The 20,100-nt window shown below is 62.9% G+C and overlaps 2 protein-coding genes across 3 annotated transcripts; both read left to right on the forward strand.

Moving 5' to 3' along the window:
* Positions 1-570: 570 nt before the first annotated feature.
* Positions 571-9,061, forward strand: ANKRD24 (ankyrin repeat domain 24; the record flags this gene model as incomplete). 2 transcript variants are annotated; one of them, XM_084276465.1, is made up of 19 exons in its annotated part: positions 571-700; positions 2,746-2,876; positions 2,976-3,064; positions 3,309-3,373; positions 3,609-3,666; positions 3,747-3,817; positions 4,052-4,158; positions 4,248-4,435; positions 4,939-4,967; positions 5,086-5,178; positions 5,694-5,798; positions 5,915-5,959; positions 6,078-6,176; positions 6,254-6,326; positions 6,452-6,573; positions 6,659-7,927; positions 8,296-8,433; positions 8,521-8,586; positions 8,814-9,061. In XM_084276465.1, the coding sequence occupies 19 exons, from the start codon at positions 665-667 to the stop codon at positions 8,889-8,891; spliced, it is 2,862 nt and encodes a 953-aa protein (XP_084132591.1). In that variant the 3' UTR covers positions 8,892-9,061. The 2 variants fall into 2 exon arrangements, with proteins under 2 accessions (XP_084132591.1, XP_084132590.1); XM_084276464.1 differs by lacking the exon at positions 571-700 and adding an exon at positions 1,975-2,043.
* A 1,108-nt stretch (positions 9,062-10,169) lies between these two features.
* Positions 10,170-12,330, forward strand: EBI3 (Epstein-Barr virus induced 3). Its single transcript, XM_084276177.1, has 6 exons — positions 10,170-10,287; positions 10,836-11,060; positions 11,153-11,270; positions 11,350-11,522; positions 11,816-11,976; positions 12,079-12,330. Exons 1-6 carry the CDS (start codon positions 10,203-10,205, stop codon positions 12,229-12,231), a joined length of 915 nt encoding a protein of 304 aa, XP_084132303.1. The 5' UTR covers positions 10,170-10,202; the 3' UTR covers positions 12,232-12,330.
* Positions 12,331-20,100: the final 7,770 nt, after the last annotated feature.

Consider the following 20,100-nt stretch of genomic DNA (forward strand, 5'->3'; position numbering starts at 1 on the left):
GAGGGCGCCGCCGCCGCCATCTTTGTGCCGGGCAGGAAGGGGGGGGGGGGCAGCTTGCCCTCAGCGGCCAGGCCTCGGCTGACACCCCCCTAACACACCGACACCCCCACACGCACACAGCCAGCCAGGGCCTGGCGGGGCAGCACGGGGGTGTCAGGGCGGGACAGTGCAAGGGCTGGCAGGGCGGGACGGGGGTGCTGGCAAAGGCGGGGGGGGCAGGCATGGCAGGGCCGGGGGTGCCAGGGCAGGGCAGGGCCCAGCCGTGCCCCACGCCTCCCACCCTGCGCTGCCCTCACCCCCAGACCCCTGGGAGAGCCGGGGTCTGCTGCCCCCAGACTCCCCGCGCTTCCCCCTCCATGCCTGTCCCTCCCCTCGCCTCCCCTGGGCGTTCCAGGGGTGCAAACAGACCCCTGCCCACCCAAACGGGGCTGGTGTGTCCCCCCCAGCGTCACGTTCCCCCCTCCTCCGCCCGCTGCCCCGCGCTGGCAGCCGCAGGCGCCGCCGGCCCGTAACCCAACTCCCTCGCGTCTGGTGGCCCGTGAGGCGCCGCAGCCAAGGACGGGGCTCGGGCAGCCGCAGGTCTGGGGGTGGCTGCGCCAGGACCGGTGGGGGAGAGACCCTCGAGCACAGCCTTCTGCTGCCCGGGGCTGGGGCTGGAGCCGCCATGAAGAGCCTGAAGGCCAAGTTCAAGAAGGCAGACGTGAGTGCCATGCCCCTGGGGCACAAGGACCTGCCTGGGATGTCCACGGGGACACGGGCGCCTGCCCTGGGGTGTCTCCAGCCTCACAGGGCCACGGGGACCTGCCCTGGGGTGTCTCCAGCCTCACAGGGCCACGGGGACCTGCCCTGGGGTGTCCCTGGGGACATGGGCACCTGCCCTGAGACGTGGAGTGGCTGCCCGCCCTGGGGACAGTGTCTCCATGGAGGGCAGCTCTGCCACGCTGGTCAGCGGGATTGTGCTCCCAGTGCACCCAAGGGTGGTCCCAGGGCCACTGCTGGGAGGGGGCAGAGCACAGGAAAAAAGGCAGTGCTGAGAGGAGGGAAGCAGGTCCCAGGTCCCCTCTCTGCCCCCTCCCTGGGGACGGCTGCCAGCTTTCCAGGTGCCACAGCCAGCCGAGCCAGCATGTCAATGCTCCTAAATTATTCAGCACCAGCCTGGCGTGGTGCCGCAGGCTCCTGGCATCCCCCACACGGGGCAGAGGGTGACAGCGCTGTCCCCACTGCCCATGGCAGCACTGTGTGGACATGGGGACACACGGGCACTTGTTTGAGTCACCCACAGGGACTCTGCGGGCCTGCCCTGCTCGGGGTGCTCTGTGCCTCAGTTTCCCCACACTGCCCGGGGCACTTCTGTGAGTGGGGAGGGGTGAGAGGCTCCACTGTCCTGCCAGCACAGCTGCCCCAGGGACCCTTTATATTTTGGGGTTCCCTCCTTGGGGAGGGGATGGGTGATTGCCAAGCCCCTGAGACACAGGCAAGGGGACCTGCCCCTCCCTTGCCCCAGGGCTGTGGAGAGAGGTACAGGGCAGGGTAGGGCAGGGGGTCCCATGTCCCCCTCCTCAGGGAGCAGGATCTGGGTGGCAGGAGGATGCCCATCCCTCTGGTTTGGGGGTGCATTGCTGCCTCACCTTGAGCAGGGTGGGAAAGCTGCTCCCCCCCTTCCCTACCCCCCCTACCCCCACTTTAACTGGGACCAGCCTCGGTGCTGGTCCCTGACTGGGGCCGTGGTACCTGCTCGGGGGTGTCAGGGATGCGGGGATGCCTGGAGCTCTTGATGCTGGGGAGGGAGGGAGGGAGGGAGGGAGGGAAGGAGGGAAAGAAGGAGGGACGGAGGGACGGGGGGAGGCGGATCCGGGCTCCCACTGCGGCAGGACCCGGCCTCCTCCCGGGCAGCGATGCTGGACCGAGCTGGGGTCTGGGGTCCACGGCCTGGAGCCCCAGCCTGCCCTCGCCCAGGCGGGGGGCAAGGGGTGCATGGCTGCCCGCCACCTCCTCTTCAGCACCATGAAGCAGATCTGCCTCTGCGCCGCTGCCTCCTTCGCGGTATGTCCCTGCCCTCCCTCCCCAGTCCCCCGTGGTCCCTCTGCCCGGGGTAAGCCGTGTCCCCCCCGCCCCCCGGACCCCTCCGTCCCCATCCCGGGCTCGGTCTGCGTCCTCCCCAACCTGCTTTGTCCTTGCGCGGCAAGGGGCGGGGGAAGGGGAGAGTGGGAACCACCCTCCCGGTTTGCCCAGTAACCCTGAGAGACTGGTGTATTCAGCCAGCTGGGGTTCCCTGGCCCCCGCAGGGCTGGAGGGGCTGGCGGGGCGCCGGGTGGGCAGGGCAGCGGGGGGGTCCCTGCCTGGCTCCGGGCACCAGGCTGGTGAGGGGCAGGATGCGAGCAGCTCCCGGGAGGTGACATCCATTTCCTGCTGCTGCGGCGGCAGCCAGCTGGGGTCTGTCGGCACGGGCTGCGGGGCGAGCCCTTGGGATGGGGATGTGTGGGACCACCGGGTCTCTAGCCCCCATCCCACACAGGGGAGGGGACAGCGTTGTGCCCCGTACGTGGCTGGAGCCATCCCAGGGGACCTGCTCTCACTGCTCACTGTGCTCGCCCTGGCTGGTCCTTTAGAGGGCACCCCAAGGGGTAGGGATGGGTGAAAAGCAGCAGGGATGGGGATGAGGACAGACTCCAGAGCCCAGCCCAGCACCCTGCCTGTCCCTGGGGACAGCACACCCATCACAGCCGCCTCTTGGCTTCATTGCAGAGCCAGGACTGGACCAAGAATGATGAGAAGCTCCTGCAAGCTGTGGACTACAACGATGTGGGGAAGGTGACATCGCTCCTCGTCCGCAAGGGCCTGGTCCCCACCAAGCTGGACTCAGAGGGCAAATCTGCGTCAGTGCTGACCCCCATCCCAGTGACCCCGGGGGGGCCGGGCTGGGGACAAGGCGGGGGGACGGGGACAGGAGTCTGACACCCCTGGTCTTGCCACAGGTTCCACCTGGCTGCGCTGCGGGGGAACGTGGACTGCCTGGAAGCCATGCTGGCCCACGGCGTGGATGCCATGACCAAGGATAGTGCGGGTGAGGGCACGGCCACCGCGAGCCCCTGGGCACCCAGGGCCACCGGGTTGTAAACTGTCCCAGTGTCCTACAGGGACTGAAGCACTGGCCACTGGTGCTCCTGGGGATGTCCCGTTCCCATTCAGCCCCAGTCCAGCAGATCCTCCTGTGCGCCCATCTGTCTGTCTGTCTGTCACCCAGCCGGTCTCCTCCATCCCAGACCTGCTGTCTTTTCTCTGACCAGTCTGTCTGTCCCTCTCCCCAGGTTTCACTGCCCTGCACCTGGCATCCAAGCATGGCCACCCCCAGTGTGTCAGCAAGCTCTTGCAGGTACCAGAGCTGGGGGCACAGTGCTGTGCAGGAGGGAGGGTGCTGTGCCAGCGCGGTGTCCTCTCGGGACCCCCCTCCCTCACCAGTGCTGTTGGTCAGTGTGGTGGCTCCCAGCTCTGCCTGGCACTGCCCAGCACCTCCTCAGCCCTCTCCCATGCCAAGGAACCAAGGTCCACCCAAGCAGTGTGTCCATCTGTCTCCTGCCCCCGTGTAACCCAGGCTGTCTCTCCCTCAGGCCTCCTGCCCGGTGGACGTGGCCGACAGCAGCGGCCGCACAGCTCTGCACCACGCAGGTGAGTGTGGCTGGGGCCAGCTCCCTCCTGCTCACAGCCCCAGGGCAGGCAGGGCACGCAGCCTCTGTCCTTCTCCACAGCGGTCAGCGGCTGCATCTCCTGCTCAGAGATCCTCTGTGACTTCAAGGCTCCCTTGAACATCAAGGACAAGGTGAGATCTCTCTGCTCTTCACCCTGCAAGGCCGTGCAGAGCAGCAAGGGGCCGGGCTGGGGCTGCCTCCCAAATTCAGCAGCTCCTGGGGCAGGAGGCAGCAGCTGGCAGTACCTGGGGTGCAAACGCACCATGAAGGGGGATATGGGAAACTGGGAGATAATGGGAGTGACTTGCTCCACGGGGAGCTCTGAGCCTCCCCTGCACAGCCTCACCCACCCTGACCTTGCCCAGGATGGCTTCACGCCGCTGATCCTTGCTGCCAAGATGAGCCACTCGGAGCTGTGCCGGTACCTGCTGCACCGCGGCGCCGCTGTCAACAGCCGGGATCTGCAGGGCAGGTGGGTGCACTGGTGGGCGCCGGGGGACGGGTGGGGGGGCAGCGGGATGGCCTCCCTCACCTCTCCTCTCCTCTCACTGCTCTGCTCAGGACAGCCTTGATGTTGGCCTGTGAGAACGGCAGCGTGGAGACAGTGGAGGTGCTCGTCAACGCCGGTGCGCGGGTGGCCGTGGTGGATTCCACAGGCCACGATGCTGCTCACTACAGCCTGGCCACAGGCAACGCTCTCATCCAGCACTTCCTGCAAGAGGCTGCTCAGCGCCGCTCCTGGGCCAGCGGTAAGGCAGCCGGGCTGTCCTGCCCTGCTGCCCCACAGGGGATGGTGCTTTTACCCCGTGGGGCAGGGCAGGGCTGCCTGACCCGTGGCTGGAGCAAGGCCAGGGGGACACGTGCCCCCTTCTCCCAGGAGCTGGGAGTGCCTTTGCCCACCCTGTCACCAACCGAGGGCTGTGGGGTGGTGCTGAGCCTTGTTTGCCTCTCACGTGTTCCCACGTGTGTCAGCCAGTCCGTGTGTCTGCGTGTGCGTCCCCTGCATGGGTCTCCACGTGTCTGCACTCGTGGGTGCATCCCTGTGATTACACTTCCATCCCATATTTGTCTCTGTGTGTGCCCCTCGTGCTCACGTGCTCCTCTCTGCACACGTGTGTGTGTGTGTCCCTCCTGAGCTCCTGCCCCTCTGTGAGCACGTTCAGAGGTGTCCCTGTGGGCTCTGCCTGCTGTGCTCACCCCTACAGTCCTCAAAACTTCCCCAATTTCTTTCTCCTCCTACTCTGCCCCACAGAAGAGGAGTCAACTGAGCAGACATCCCAGGTAAGGGACATCCAGCCCTTCTCAGGGAGTGCCCAGGGGTCCTGGGACTCACCATGGTGGGCAAAGTGGGGCAAGCCAGTGCAGATGTGATGTCTCCTCTGCTCTGTTGTCTCTGCAGACATCTTCGCCCAGCCAGTCATCTGTCAGGGAGAAGAACAGCACCCCAAGGAAGAGGAAAGCCCCTTTGCCTCCCCTGGGCACCCCCAGCCAGGTGACAGAGGGGACCCCCTTGGCTCCGGGGCCGTGCCTGGCTCGTCAGGCACAGCGTAGCCCAACCACGGCCTGCTCAGGCAAACTCCTCCAGCTTTGCCCACCCTGGGGGCTGCGTGGGAGCCCTTCTCCCTGCAGTGGAGGCCTCTGGGCTGGCCTGAACCGCAGCAGGGGCTTCGTCCCCACTCCTGGGGTGCGTGCAGCACCCCTGGCCCGTGCTGAGCCCCTGCTGCCAGCAGGGCAGGGACTACTGGCTCCTTTCTCTCCATACCACAGGCCCAAAACACCCCTCACCCAGGGGCTGTGCTGGCACTGGGGGGTCCGTGCCCTGCTGGGGCTTTTCCTTCTCTAGTGTCAAGAAGCCCCCTGAACACCCCAGAGTGTGGCTCTCCCATGGTGGGACATGATGGCTGGAGAGCCAGCAGTGAGCCTGGCTGGGCTGAGCCCCCCCAGCCCCCAGCTGAGGATGGGGCTGTCAGTGCCCAGCGCTGAGGCTTGGTGGCCACTGACCCGCAGGAGGACCGGGATGCCTACGAGGAGATCGTGCGGCTGCGGCAGGAGCGCGCCCAGTTCCTGCAGAAGATCCGGGGCTTGGAGCAGCAGGAGAAGCAGAGACGGGAGGTACCGGCGATCCACAGGGTCGTGGGGGAGATGCCACCTCATCCTGAGGGAGCAGAGAGGTGGGAGGGATGGGCACAGCGTTTATCTGCCCTGGTTTTCTCTCCGTGTCCTGCTAGCGGGCAGAGCTGGACGAGGGCTCCCTGCGCTCCATGGAGAAGCAGGTGAGGCCGGGGAAGAGTCATGGGTGGTGTCGGCTCTCGGGAGGGTCCTGGTGCTGGGGATGCTGTCGGGACTCTGGTGGGGGTGAAGGGGATGCCATGCCCATGCCCTGCCCCACAGATCCAGGAGCTGGAGGAGCGGCTGGCAGCGCGGGATGGTGAGAAGGAGCGACTGGGCAAGGAGGTGGAGGCTCTGCGGAGCCGCTTGTCCTCACTGGAGGTAGGTGTGGGGAGCAGCTGGTGCTGCCAGGGGCTGGGGCGTGCAGGGGGCTGAGGGTCCTCACTCTGCACCCCCAGAACGAGAAGGAGAACACGAGCTATGACATCGAGACGCTGCAGGATGAGGAGGGAGACCCGCTTGAATTCCCAGGTAAGGCCCTGGGAACTCCTAAGTCTTTCCTAAGGCCCCCTGGGGCTGGACAGCGCTTGGGGAGGTGACACCCTGCAGCGTGGGGACGTGGGTGAGCGTGGCACCAGAGTCCCTGCACCCCACAGGGGCAGAGCTGCTGCTCTCCAAGAAGACGCTGAGCCCCTCAGCTGAGGAGCTGCTGGCCACGCTGCAGGGGCAGGTGCAGTCCCTCACCCTGCAGAACAAGGAGCTGAGGGAGAAAATCCAGGCAAGTCCCCATCTGTCCGTCCGTCCGTCCCTCCCTGCGTCCGTCCCCTTGTCCCTGGGGGACTGACTCACTGTCCTCTGTGCAGGTGCTGGAGAACTACGAGCGGGACGAGAGCAACCCACCCCTCCCAGGGGACTTTGTGCCCCTCAGCCTCTACAACGCTCTGCAGCGCGAGCTGGAGCGGCTGCGGGCGCAGCGCTCGGAGCCGCCGCGGGGCACCGAGACGAGGGATGAGACCGGTGGGCAGCCCGGGGGGCAGAGCGGTGCCTCGGACCGAGCCCCGGAGCAGAGCAAGGAGGGGAGCGCGGCACGGCAACGAGCTGAGGAGCCAGCCTGGGCCTGGGGCGAGTGCAAGGCGGCGCCGGGCGAGCTGCGGGGGTCACGCACGCTGACCACCCCCTCCTCCTCCTCCTCCACCGAGCGGGATGCGGGCGCTGAGCTCGCAGAGGCCCGGGCAGCCCTGCGGCAGGCGCAGGCGGCGCTGGAGGAGCGGGAGCAGCGGGTGAAGGAGCTGCAGGCCCGGCTGGATGCTTGTGCAGAGCCCGTGGAAGCCACAGCAGCCTCCCTGGGGGCCTCCTTAGAGGAGGCGTCGAGGGAGAAGGAAGCCTTGCTGGAGCGCTGCGGCCGGGCAGAGGCCGAGGCGGAGGCCCTGCGGCGGGAGCTGGAGGCCAAGGCGCGGGACTGGCGTGCGGCCAGCGGCCCCGAGCCCGAGCCGGGGATGCTGGAGCGACGGGTGGCGGAGCTGGTGCGGCAGCAGGAGGAGGTGACGGCCCAGCTGGGGCAGCTGCGGGAGACGCTGGGCCGTAGGGAAGCCGAGCTGGGCAGCCTGCGGGAGCAGCTGGCTGCCCGGCCGGTGGGGCGGCGGGAGCACGAGGAGGCCCTGGCGCGGCTGCGGCAGGCGCAGGCGGAGGCGGAAGGCCGCGTGCCGCGTGCCGAGCACGCCCGGGCCACGGCGGCGCTGGAGGAGCAGGCGAAGGCGCTGCGGGAACGGGCGGCTCAGCTGGAGGCGACAGCGCAGGCCAAGGGGCGCGAAGCCGCCCGGCTGCAGGCCGAGCTGGCGGCGGCCGTGCCGCGAGGGCAGCACGAGGCGGCGCAGGCGGAGCTGCGAGCCGAGGCGGCGGCGCTGGCCCAGCAGCTGGCAGAGCTGTCGCGGCGGCACGAGAAGACGTGCGAGGAGGTGTTCAGGGTGCAGCGACAGGCGCTCTTCATGAAGAGCGAGCGGCAGGCGGCGGAGGAGCGTCTGGCCGCCGCGCAGAAGCAGCTGGCGGAGGCGCAGGACGAGGCGCGGCGGCTGCGGGAGCTCCACGGCCACGCTGAGGACTCGGCACGGCTGGTCAGGGACAGGGACAGGAAGGTAGGGGACAGGGAGGGGGTGCTGGGGTGCAGTGAGCGGCTCCTGGGAGGGGAAATGGTGGCCTGGGGTCTGCTCGGGCGAGCGGAGCTGCCCGGCTTGCAGGGGAGACACACGCACACGTGTGGCTGCTGACATGGCTGCACACGTATGCACACGTGTGCATTTACACGTGCACATGCACACGCATGTACTCACACACCCCAGCACACACGTGCTCTCACACACCTAACTGCAAACATGGACACCCCCCCCCCCCCCAATGCGCTGACTTGCTGCTCTCCTGGCTGGGGACACCCCCGGGGTGGTGGGCACAGCTCATGGGTGCACCCCTGGGGCGTCGGGGTCCCCGTAACCGGCGTGTGCCGCAGATCACAGAGCTCTCCAAGGAGGTCTTCAGGCTGAAGGAAGCCCTGAACGCGCTCCCCGAGTCGCGGGGACCACCACAGTCACCGCCCGACGCTGCTGCACTCCAGGCCAGGATCCGAGCACTGGAGGAGAAGCTGGAGGTGGGTACTGAGGGGGGGTTGTAACCATCACCTGGTGGGCTCTGCAGGCCCCCAGCCCCGTGCTCAAACCTGCTCGCCCTTCTGCAGGAGACAGAAACGCGGCACAGCAAGGTGGTGACGCTGTACCGGAGCCACCTGCTCTACGCCGTGCAGGTGAGATGGGGACGTGGGTGTGGGGGAACTGGGGACACCGGTGTGGGGGACTGGGGCACCAGTGTGGGGGACTGGGGCACCAGCCAGCCTCCTCTTCAGTGCCTGTGTAGCTCTGGGAGGCAGCAAGGTGCCAGAGCCGCAGCCTGCCAACCCCGGGGCGCCTGGGCCATGCGTGGATGCTCCCTGCTGTCCCCTCTGCCATCTCCTCTCCTGTCGCCTCCACCCAGGGCCACATGGACGAGGACGTGCAGAGGCTCCTGTGCCAGATCCTGCGGATGCAGCGGCTGCAGGAGCAGGGCAGGTGAGCCCCTGCCAGCACCGCAGTGCCGTGGGGGGTCGGTGGCACGGCCAGTGACGTGCCTTCCGTGCCCCTTTGCTTCTCTGGGCAGCACCCTGTCACTGGCACACGCACCCCAACACCCCCCCAGCCCTGGGGGCCTATGCCAGCCCCCCCACTGCTGCCCCATGCACCCCAGCCCACAGCAATAAAGTATTTATACTCATGCCAATGGGATGGTTCTTCTCTGGGAGGGGAGGACAGGGGGGAACAAGGGGGGACAAGGCACATGGACCTGGGTGCAGGGGGCTGTGCGGGAGGTCAGGGGGGCCGGGGACAGGAGGGGATCGGTGTCATCACCTGCTGCAGCCCCGTGTCCCCAGATGGGAGCTGGTGACCATGAAGGAAGCAGGATGGGGGCGTGGGAAGGGTTGAAACACTCTTGGCCGGAGCCGAAACGGCTTTCCTGCGGGTCCAGGGCAGGCAGAGGCCCTGGCTCAGGGATCCCTGCGGAGCCGCGCTGGGCGGTGGGGTCCCCACTGGGACCGTGTTTCCGGAGCAAGGAAGTGGGCTGAGGCAGGACGGGGCTGCGGCTTCCCGTGCCGGCGGTGACTGAGCCCCTGGCCCCAGAGGTCTGGCTCTGCTGCGGTGAGCACCACGGGGGAAGAGGGGCTGGGCCCACAGGGAGGGTGGCGGGGGGTGGCGGTGCCTGCACGGTGCCTGGCTGGGGGGCACTGGGGGAGCCCCTTCTCCATGACATGGGGATGCCCAGGCATGTCCCCACCCCGGGGCTGAGCCGGCCCACAGCCAGAGCGGGTGATGATGGGGCAGGATCTGTCCCCGTGGTGCTGGGCTTGGGTACAGAGGGGAACTTGGCTCAGTCCCCAGGCTGGGTTTTGAGGGGGGGTGTCTCTCTGAGGGGCTGTCCCTCCCCAGGTGCCCTGGGCAGGGTGGCCCCTTTCCTAGCCAAGGTTCAGAGTGACCTGAAATCCCAGTTCCAGGCAGGGGACTGGAGGGGTGGCTGCAGGTCCCCCTGGGAAAGCCCAGTGACACAGAGTTGCTCCCACCTCCGCTCCCTCCTCCTTCCTGGCAGCAGGATCTGGCTGTTGAGGCAAGAAACCATCCCCTGTGCTCAGGGTGTGCAGCAAGGCCAGAGGGGAAACTGAGGCACGGCACTACTGGGTGTCCTGAGATGGGTTTGAACCCCTGTGGTGTCCCTGGACGACCTGGGGACCTGTGGTCACGGGGTCCCCGCTGACTCCTGCCCAGGGGTTTGTCTGACCATCCTGCCCACCCCACAGGTCCCTGGAACCAGGCAGCTCTGCTGAGTCTCCCTGACATGAAGTGGCTTTGGGTGGTGGTTTTTGTGGCACCTGCCTGCACCGCTCCCCACAACGGCACAGCCGGCAGCACCGGGGATGGAGGTATGGGGGGTCTGGGGATGGAGGGACTGGGACAGCTGGGGTGGAGGTATGGGGGGACCTGGGGAGCCAGGAGGGCTGGGGACAGAGGTATGGGGGACTGACAGTAGAGGGACTATGGGTTTGGGATGGAGGGACTGGAGGAAGCAGGACTGGGCAGACTGGGAGCACTGGGGTTGGAGGTGGAAGGAGGAGGAGGGATGGGAATACTGAGGGGACTGAGGGGACTGAGGGCAGAATGATAGAGCATCTGAGGGTAAAGGTGTGGGGACACTGGAGGGACTGGGCTCATGGGGGACTGGTGATGCAGGAATAGGGATGCCAGCGTCTGGGGACGTGAGGGGACCAAGGACACAGGGGCTGGGGGGCCCTGGGTAGGGAGGGGCGCTGGGGTGAGTGTTGGGGGGCCTGGGGAGGAGCAGGCCCTTCCTTGACCTGTGTCACCCCACCACCACGGCACGTGCCCTCCACCCCCTGCCAGGGCCCACGGGGGGGGGATGATGGGGGCTGTGCCGGGGGGTGCAGCCCATGCCCACTGCCACGGCCCCCAGGCCGCTGCGCCCGGCAGTACGGCACCCTGGGCTCCGAGGTGCTGCTGCCCTGCCCGGCCGCCGCGGGGGGACCGGCTGAGTGGCGCCGGGGGGACACGGTCCTGGGGACGTATCCGGCACCAGGCCTGGCCCTCCCCAACGCCAGCCTGGCCCACGAGGGCCACTACAGCTGCCACCACCCTGGCACCGGCGAGCCCTGGGCCACCACCTGCCTGCGGCTGGGCTGTGAGTGACCCCGGCCCCCCCACGGCCCCCGCTGCGGACTGGGGGTCCCCTGGGGAGGGCAGCAGTGGGGTGATGACCGTACCCTGCCCCAGATCCCCCGGCACTGCCCGACGTCGAGTGCTGGGCCATCAGCTACCCGCAGGCAGTGAACTGCTCCTGGGCCCTGGCCCCTGAGCCACTACTGGACACCGACTTCGTGGCCACGTACAGGTCAGTGTGTGTCCCGAGCCCCAGCTGAGCCCCACGTCACGCCTGTCCCTCATCCAGGTGCCCCTCTCTGTCCCCCCAGCCACGGTGTGGGGGCTGCCACAGAGCCGGGTGAGTGTGTCCGCACGGGGCCGCAGAGCTGCTCCTTCGGGGGGGTGGAGATGTTCTCCTTCACCCCCTACGTGGTGAACGTGACGGCCGTGAACCCCCTGGGCACGGCCTCCAGCTTCCTGCCCTTCCTCCTGGAGAACATCAGTGAGTGCTGTGGGGACGACACCCACATCCCCCCACATTCCCCCACCTGCCAAGCAGCACCCTGGAGTCTAATCCAGCCCCAGGGCTTCCTTTGGGCATTTCTCCTGGGGTTTGCTCCCCTCCATGGGATGCAGAAACACCAGTGCAATGATTTGCCAGGTCTCAGGCCACCTCTGTGGCCTGGATTGCCCAGCTCAGTCAATGGGACCAGTGGACATGGCGCTGCTGGTCCCAGCGGCCCCACACCCTATCTCCAAGCACCTCACACCTTCATTATCTCCTTGCTTCGTTAGTAAAGCCGGACCCCCCTGAGGACCTGCGGGTCTCACCCATCCCTGGGGAGACCACGAAGCTGCTGCTGGAGTGGAGCCCGCCCGGGTCCTGGCCCTACCCAGAGCACTTCCCGCTGCAGTATCACATCCGCTACGGCCAGGAGGGTTCTGCCACCCAAACGGTACTTCCCATCCCCCCCCCCCCCCCCCAGCGGGTAAACTGAGGCACAGCCGCGGGAGGCCACCCCGGCCCGCGGGTGCCCCAAGCCCTGCCGCACCCCTAGGTCGGGCCGTACCAGCAGACATCTCACACCCTGACCGGCGTGCGGCCCGGGACCCTGCACCACGTCCAGGTGGCTGCCAAGGACGACGGGGACTCCGGGCAGTTCAGCGCCTGGAGCCCCCCGGCCTCGGGGACGCCCTGGACGGAGCCGTGAGGGGCAGAGCAGGGCCGGGGGCCCCTTCCCGGGCAGGGACCCCGGCCGGGCTCTGCCGCCGGCCCCGGCAGCGCAGGGACCCGCAATAAACCAGCCCGCGGCCCCCATCCCCGCCTCTCTCGTGTCCGCCACGCAGCCGCTGAGCAGCGCCCGGGGCCGGGCCGCCAGGCCTCTGGGACCCCCCGAGCTGGGTCCCCACGGGTCCGTACGGTGCCCGCGGCGCTTCTCCAGGGCCCGGGGCCCGACCCCCGGCCCCGCCACCCCGCTTCGGGCCCCCGCGGCTGGGGGGACGCGTGGAGCACGCACGGGGGACAGCGGGAGAGGCGGAGCTCGCTGACGGGCGGCCAAGGCAGCCAATAGAGAGCGAGAACTCGCAGGCTGGCGATCGCTTTGACCAATGAGCGGTGAAGGGGGCGGGGCTGTTCCCGGGCAGCGGCGGGCGGTGGGGATGGGGCGGGGATCCGTCACGGTGCCCAGCCGGGGGATCTGCCGTGCTCCCCGGGCTGCAAGGGCTCCCGCCGGCCCGCCCGGGCTGCGGCGGGCCCGGGGGAGCCGGGTGAACCCCACGGGCCGGGCTGCGGAGCCCCGGGGCTCATCCCGCGCGGCGCTGCCCGCTCGCGGCGTGAGGCGCGGCCGCCACAAGGCGGCGCTGTTCGTACAGGCGCAACGCGGCCGGCTGTGCCCGTCACCGCCTCCCGAGGCCGCAGCTGGGCGATGTGCGCATGCGCGCAGCGGCTGCCGGCGGAGCGCGGGCTGGCGCCGCTGTGCGGCGCGTGCGCAGGGCTGGCCGGCTGCCGCCTGCGCCGTGCGGGGCCGGGGGCCGGGGGCTGGCGGGGCTGGGGGCGGCTGTCGCTGCCCGCCGGGGTGTCCCGCAGCGCTGCCGCCGCCCCGTAGCCCTCCTGGAACACGTCCCGGTGTCTCAGACTCCCTCCCGAGTCCCTTTTCCCGCCCTCCGAGCCGCTCTTTTCCCCTCAGCCCCCGCGGCGCCTCCCTGGCGCGAGCCCCGCCGCCCCCTCCCGCCCGCCGCGCGCAGCCCGCCCGTGTCGCCGCGCGGAGCTTGTGCCCCGCGAGCCGCCCTTGGACACCCCCGGCCCTGGCCCGCCCTGCGTGGGGTGGGTCTCTGCTTTGGACCTGGCTCTGAGGAGCTCAGCGAGCCCCACAAGGACCCTCACTGCAGCACAGCCCTTTGCCAGGGTGCTCAGGAGGCCCTGCTGACCTCGTGTTCCCCAGGGCTCTCACCGGGCTTTGTCAGGGCACGGGCACGGTCCTGCTGCCCTCCAGAGAGCCCCGGGAGCTGCAAGGAGCCCTCCTCCTCCTCAGAGCTCCCTGAATCTTTCCAGGCAGGGCCCTGCTGCCCTCCAGAGAGCCCCGGGGCTTCCACTGGGCTTTGCCAGGTCTCACAAGGAGCCCCGCATCTCTCCAGAGTCTTTTGCCCTCGAGTTCCTTGGCACCTTGTCCCGCCTTTGGAGTGTCCTTCTGCCCTTTGGTGAGCAGCAGGACACTGGGCGGGCTTTGCCTCAGCCCTGGCAGCGCCTGCCGTCCTTGCAGGGCGTTTGGGAGAAGGTTCCTTCACACCATGCAGTGAAGTTCCATCTTGGTCCAGCTGATGGCACAGTCGGGAGCGTGTAGAGCTGAGATGATTTTTCCTCAGGAAGAGAAAGCCCCAGTTCTCCCGCTTGAGCTAAAGCTGTACAGTACAGTACAGCGCGGGTCCCGGCCCCGCACCACACCGGGGTTCCCTCCACTAGCGAGTTCAGAGAAGAGCCTGTTTCTTATAAAACGAGAAAATAAATACGAGCCAGGCCAAGTCAGCAGGTCAGAGATGAGACAAGAGTTATCTGCGGGACAAGCAACCAGCAGTTTGAAGCTGTGAAGGATTTCCAGCCGTAGGCATGGGCTCCCACCAGCAGGAGTTAATGGCATGTCAGTCCACAGGAGAGCTTCCTGCCACAGCACGTGTGTGTTTGAGGCAATCATCTCCCCAGGGTTCCAGCTCCTTCTGTGTCTGACTTACAGCTGTGTAACCTTCCCGATGCACAGCAAAGGCATTTTTCTCTGGGAAAGTGTCGGCTCCCTTTGGCCCCACGCTGACAAACAGACGTTTGTGTGTCCATCGGTGATCCAGAGCGCATGGAAAGCGACTCCAGACTGCCTGGGCTGGACACCTGGCCTTTCCTGCTGCAGTTGTCTTAAGTTGGAGAGCCTTTGAGTTCATACTGCAGTGTAGGGAGTGAAATCAGGTCTCTGAGAGGGGAAGCCTGGGTGGTTTAGAGGAGCCAGTGGCTTGGTAACCTGTGTAAGTTGGGAATGTGTGTGCACAAGGTCTTGCAGTGACAAACATTTATTACATGTGTGGGGACAAAAGTCGGGACTTCCTTTGCATTTTGTGGATTCTGCTGTTTGAGCAATTAAAAAAGAAAACAAAAGACTTATTTCAGGGAGGTGGAGCTGCTTCATACTTAAAACCCAGGACAACTTACTGGCCTTCCAGGCTCTGTCACTTGCATCAGTGACCTTAGGAAGGCCATCAGCTTTGCTGCAAACTTGCCATTATCTGTAGGATGATGGTAACAACTAATACCTCACAGGATGCTGGAGTGGAACTGGTTAATATTCAAAAAGATCTTGACATTTTTTATTGATTCCGATCTTGTGACACGACATTTGAGTTCTAAAATCCATCTTAAACGGCATGAATTCCACATTCTTTATAAAACTTGGTGGCAAATCCATGAGAGCTATATGGGATGGCTCATCTGCCCATCATGTGTAGCATTTGTTTGTTTTCTCTTCATACCAGCTTAATAAGAACTCTTTGAATTTGGATTCTGATTAAAAAATGTCCTTGGCAGGGCAGATTTTTTATGGTTGCCTGGCAGCTCTCAAAACTTTCCCAGATGTTTCTCCATCATTTATATTTCAGATTCTGCTTCTGCAGCTTTATTAATTTCTTTAATAAAATTTAAATTTATTCATTTCTTTACAGAAGGCGAGTCTTTGGAATGCCAGGCGGTGATCTGGGGCACTTGGTGTGTGCTTGGTTATCCTATCTCCATAGCTGGAACAGCAGCTCTTGGGGAACCTGAGAACACAGACAACTGCAAGACCAACCCTCTCAGACAACAAAACCACTGACCAAGGTTTCACAAGAGCTTTTTCCACACTGGTGGAGGTTACCCCTGTGCTCTGGAAGGGTCCTGCATGAAGGGAAGCACCAGGGTCACTGCGACAGTGCGTGGGATGTGTTTTTGCTGCTATGTCACCATAGGATTTGAGCTGGGTTTTGTTTGCCAGCAGCCCAGCTGGTGGCAGACAGGGAGTGTGTTAACTAAAGCCATGATTCAGGGAAGAAAGGAGCCTGCATACCCTGCCTTTCCTGGGTGGAGAGCTTGGCAGGCCTCAGATAGTTCCTTTCCAGCTTGGGGCTTTTCTTTCTCTTTGGCCTCAGGAGAAGGGGCCCGCTGGGGAGCTGCCCTTTACACACCTCACCTCCATCCTCCTGCACCTTCACAAGGCTCCTGTGTTTAGTCTGGGGTTTGCTGGAACTTAGCAGCGTCAGGGAACTCAGCAATACCAGTGACCTGTGAGAATGCCTGACTGACCCCCCTGCCCCCTGTGCCCAGCAAAGGGGCTCCACTGGGGAGGCCAGTGGGTTCACGATGTTGTACCCCCCTCTCTTTTCCTTTTACAGCACTTCCAAGCCTAATAAAAGCTGCTGAATCCCGTTTAATGGATAATGTTGGTTTCTAACAAGCTCACCTCCCTCTTAAAGAGCAAACGTGGGTCTCAGGAGATCTAATTTAGGAAGCACATGTAAGGCAAGGGTGTCCTGCAAGCTGCACCGCACACTACTCCAGGCTGGGCAGCTGCCAGAGCTCAGAGTATTTTTATCCACTAGTCAAGCTGACACAGGCTCTCCTCAAGCTCTGCACCACCTGAGTGTGTGGAGGGCAGACTCTCCTCTACCATCAATTCTGCTGGAGTGGTGCAGGGGCTCCCTGATGGCAGGAGTGGGACAGACCGGACATGGCAAACATGGCAAGTCCAAACCTTGTGCTGCAAAGCTCTTGTGGTGCCAGCTGTGGTACAGCATCAGCTTACCCTGAGTCTGCTCCACTGGATCTGCAGGCTACTTCCTCTCTGCGTCCTCCATCCTCTTCCATCAGGTGGTTTTCTCACCATCAGAAGGACATTGAGGTCCTGGAGCGAGTGCAGAGAAGGGCAACCAGGCTGGGGAAGGGGCTGGAGGGCAAATCCTCTGAGGAGCGGCTGAGGGAGCTGGGGGTGTTGAGCCTGGAGAAGAGGAGGCTGAGGGGAGCCCTTCTCCCCACCTCCCCTGCCCTGTCAAACTGTTGATGTGTTTCACTAGAAGCAAAGCAAGACGACTCTATCAAAACTCAGGGTGGGGAAAGGCCTCTTTTGGGATGGGGGGCAAAGTTTGGGCATGGAAAGGTCTGATCTGGAGAGATCTGTTTTCCCAACAGTGACATCTGCTTCCAGTGGCATTTCCCATGAGGCACCATCGTCCTTCTCACAGTGGTCGGAGGGATGTTGGAGAGAGGACACTGTGTTGTTGTGTTTAATAACGTGGAGAAGACTTGAGTGTCAGTGTGGCCATTCCACTGGTAGTGAAGATCACCAGCCAACATCAGCCTGTGCTCCAGGTCACTGCCTGTCCCCGCTCGTGCTCGGAGCCACCTCAAGCGCTGGGTGTGCACCGTGTCCTCCCCGAACACCACTCAGATTTCCAACCTGCCATTTCTCCCAGCAAAGCCATGAAACCCATCTGCTGGTGTGAGCAACAAGCCCGTGCCAGGAGAACACGTGACGTCCCTACCCATGAGCGACATGAAGCTAGAGGGGATCCTGGGTGTCCAGAGACAACCAGGAGACATGAAAGCAGACAGCTTCACCCTGTTCAATATGGTCTTCTTTAAACTATGTTTTTACTTCAGATTTGGGCTGCCAATAACTCATTCAAACAATGATCTAATGCCTATGTGAATGTTTGTAAAACCTCACTGCTCTGGCAGGTTGAGCGCTTGCCAAAAAGCAATCACATGTAATTAGGGAGAAGGAATTCGAATAGACTGGCCTTTCAGTGCAGCATATTTTCCAGTTGTGTTTGTACCAGTTTAACTATCCCATTAAGTGGGGTTGTGCTCCATGGTGGGGTTTGTGTGACTTGCTCCTGTCTTCAAAGGAATCTTCTCTGCTGCCTGGGCTGTGGATATGAGATACCTGAGCTGGACCATCCCTCTGGTTGTGCCCAACAGCATCACTGGCATGACTTCTGAGGGCAGTTAGTTTAGAAGGAGCTCCTTATACACTTCCCTGGCACTGCCAGAGTTCATCATGAGGAACTCGGTGATCAATTAATGCCCAGACCCTTTCTGGGAAGAACTTTGCTCTTGTCTGAAAGCAGGATGGAGTAAAAGCTTATCACTTAAGCAGGGTAATCACTGTCACACCCATATGACAGAAATGGCCCTTGTGCTCCATGCTGGCATCTGGCTATAACTCCTCTTCCTTGGTCAGTGAAGATGAGGAGAGAGCCTGGCACAGGCAGTGCCCCAAATGGTCCTTAAGGTTCTCAACTCTCTCCACCCTCACGTGTTTCTGAGATTCCTGCTGTGGCTTTTCAGGCATGTTGAGCCCTGAATGAGCACTGGGAGCAGCTCAAAGCTCATAGCTTTTGGAAGGAACACACAAGGGACACCCCTCCCCTGTGATGAGCTGTCCCTAGCGTCCATTCCCTCATCCTGCTGTGCAGGAGCTCTTTTCCCAGGAGAAAGGGGCCAGCCCTTGAAGTGAACAGAACCATTAAATGGTCACTGCTCACCTGAAGTTCCCAGCTCAGGTAGAAGTTAGAGCCTGTCCAGATCACGAAAAAGGAGTGAGGCAGCCTTTACCCACACAGGATTAATTAAAATTGCAGTTTTCATGCTCTCACCTCACACCTGACGCCCCAGAGGACATTTCCAAGGCAGTTGGGAATTTTGACATGGAAAGTCCGATGAGAAAACAGACCTTGAAATTCCTCCAGTACCCTGGAAATGCCCTTCACTCCCTTGCCTATTTCTGGAGAGCTACACCCATTCTGCAGTTCCCAGAGCTTCTGAAGGCACCACCTCTCGTAGCTCCACAAGCACATCAGGAACACTTCAGATAAGCCCCACAGGGCTGCTGTGGGGAGAGGTGATACCATCCCAGCCAGACCCAGTACATCTAGTCACTTCTCAAAGGGGGCAGAAACCTCCTGTCCTGACTTCCCAGGTGAAGCATAACCTCTCCATCGATGTACCCACTGTGAGGAAGGGTGTGCTCTTCATTTATCAGTTGGGTCCCACTGCCCGTGGTCTGTTCTCACCAGTAATTCCTCAGTCAAACCCCAAAACACCCACAGCATCTGTACAAAAGCCAGTTGGTGACTCAACTCAGGAGGTCAGGGACACACACAGGTTAAGTCCTGTGAGACCAGGACCTGTTATTGATGGGAGGAGATTCTTTTCCTGAGTGTGAGAGGTGGATTCTGCTCTCCAGGGACCACTGGGGTTTGGAAGCCTAATTTCCAGCCAACAGTCATCACATAAACTTGTGCTGAAGAACCTGACCTAGTTTGAACAATTAGAGGTAATTGTCAGCTCTTTCCAAATGACAAAACCCTTAATCACCAGCAGATGCTTAGCCAGCTTCACAAAACAGCCTGGAAACCCATAATGGGATGGGGAGGATTGTTGTCCCTGGGGCACCAAGTTTCAGGAATGGGCAGGAATCTTCCTTAGGGGTTTTTTCCAATACATGGTCAGATGCTCGGACTGGGGCACTGGTTTGAGCTCATGGACTGGGCATCTCTCCAGAAGATCTGTGACTATGCCATGAGCTCATAGATGAATGGCACATCAGGGAACAATTCAAGATGGAGCAGCTTTGAAATGGGGAGCTGGAAGTTTGAGTTGCTCCATGGGTTCCTGTCCCAGATACTTGTATCTATACTCTCAGATCCCTAAATTAGTCAGTGGGCTCCTACATCTCTTGGAGCCCCAGGCTCTGACAGATGCCTGTACACTCTGTGGCAACAGATCTTTGGAGCTCTCTGCCAAGAGCACTTCTGGGAAGCTAAGAAGGTCCTGAATTAGTGGAAACCCCAGAATATCTCTGGAGAACTGAGTGTGGGAACCTTGGAGTTGAAAGACTCTTATTTTCCAGTCTGTTTTGTTGGAAGGGGCTGGGCTCAGAGTCTCAGTGGCAGTGTGGCAGAGCTGAAAGGCTGGGAAGGGAAAAGGCAAGACTGCAGGAAGCCGGGAACTACTCCCGGTCCTGTCTGTGCATCTCCCCTGTCTGTGAACCAACCAACCCCCTGCCAGCCTCTTCCCTCTTAGCATGGGAGGAGAGGCTGCTGAAATAAGAGCCGAGTTTCAAAGAAGATGCTGTCTGCAATATCTTCCCTGCTCTTGGCTTGAGCTGCAAAGAGCCAACTCTCTCTTCTCCTGCCTCATCCACGCTCCAGAGGGGAATACTTCTGAGCCCTGAGATCCTGCCTCAGTGTGTCCCCAGGCCATCTGACTGGCTGCTGCTTCCCTGCAGCATGTCACAGGTCACAGGCTGTGTGTTTCCATCCTTGTCACTCAGGGATCTCAGAGTGATTTTGCACTTCATGGCTTTCTGAACCTCTTTAAGCCCCATCTTACTCTTGCAGGGCTTCCTTTCTCTGGCCCTTAGTAGTGGCACCACTTGTATCTTTCAGTGGGTGAGCTGATTTGTGTTTACTGAGAGTGTGTAACGCTGGCTACACTCACACAAAGGTACACCAAGTTGCCTCAGGTTGCACCATAACTCCCACTGGAATTATCTGCCAATAGGCAAAGC

The sequence above is a fragment of the Gallinula chloropus genome (genome assembly GCF_964237585.1).
Source record: "Gallinula chloropus genome assembly, chromosome: 28".
Lineage (NCBI taxonomy): Eukaryota > Metazoa > Chordata > Aves > Gruiformes > Rallidae > Gallinula > Gallinula chloropus.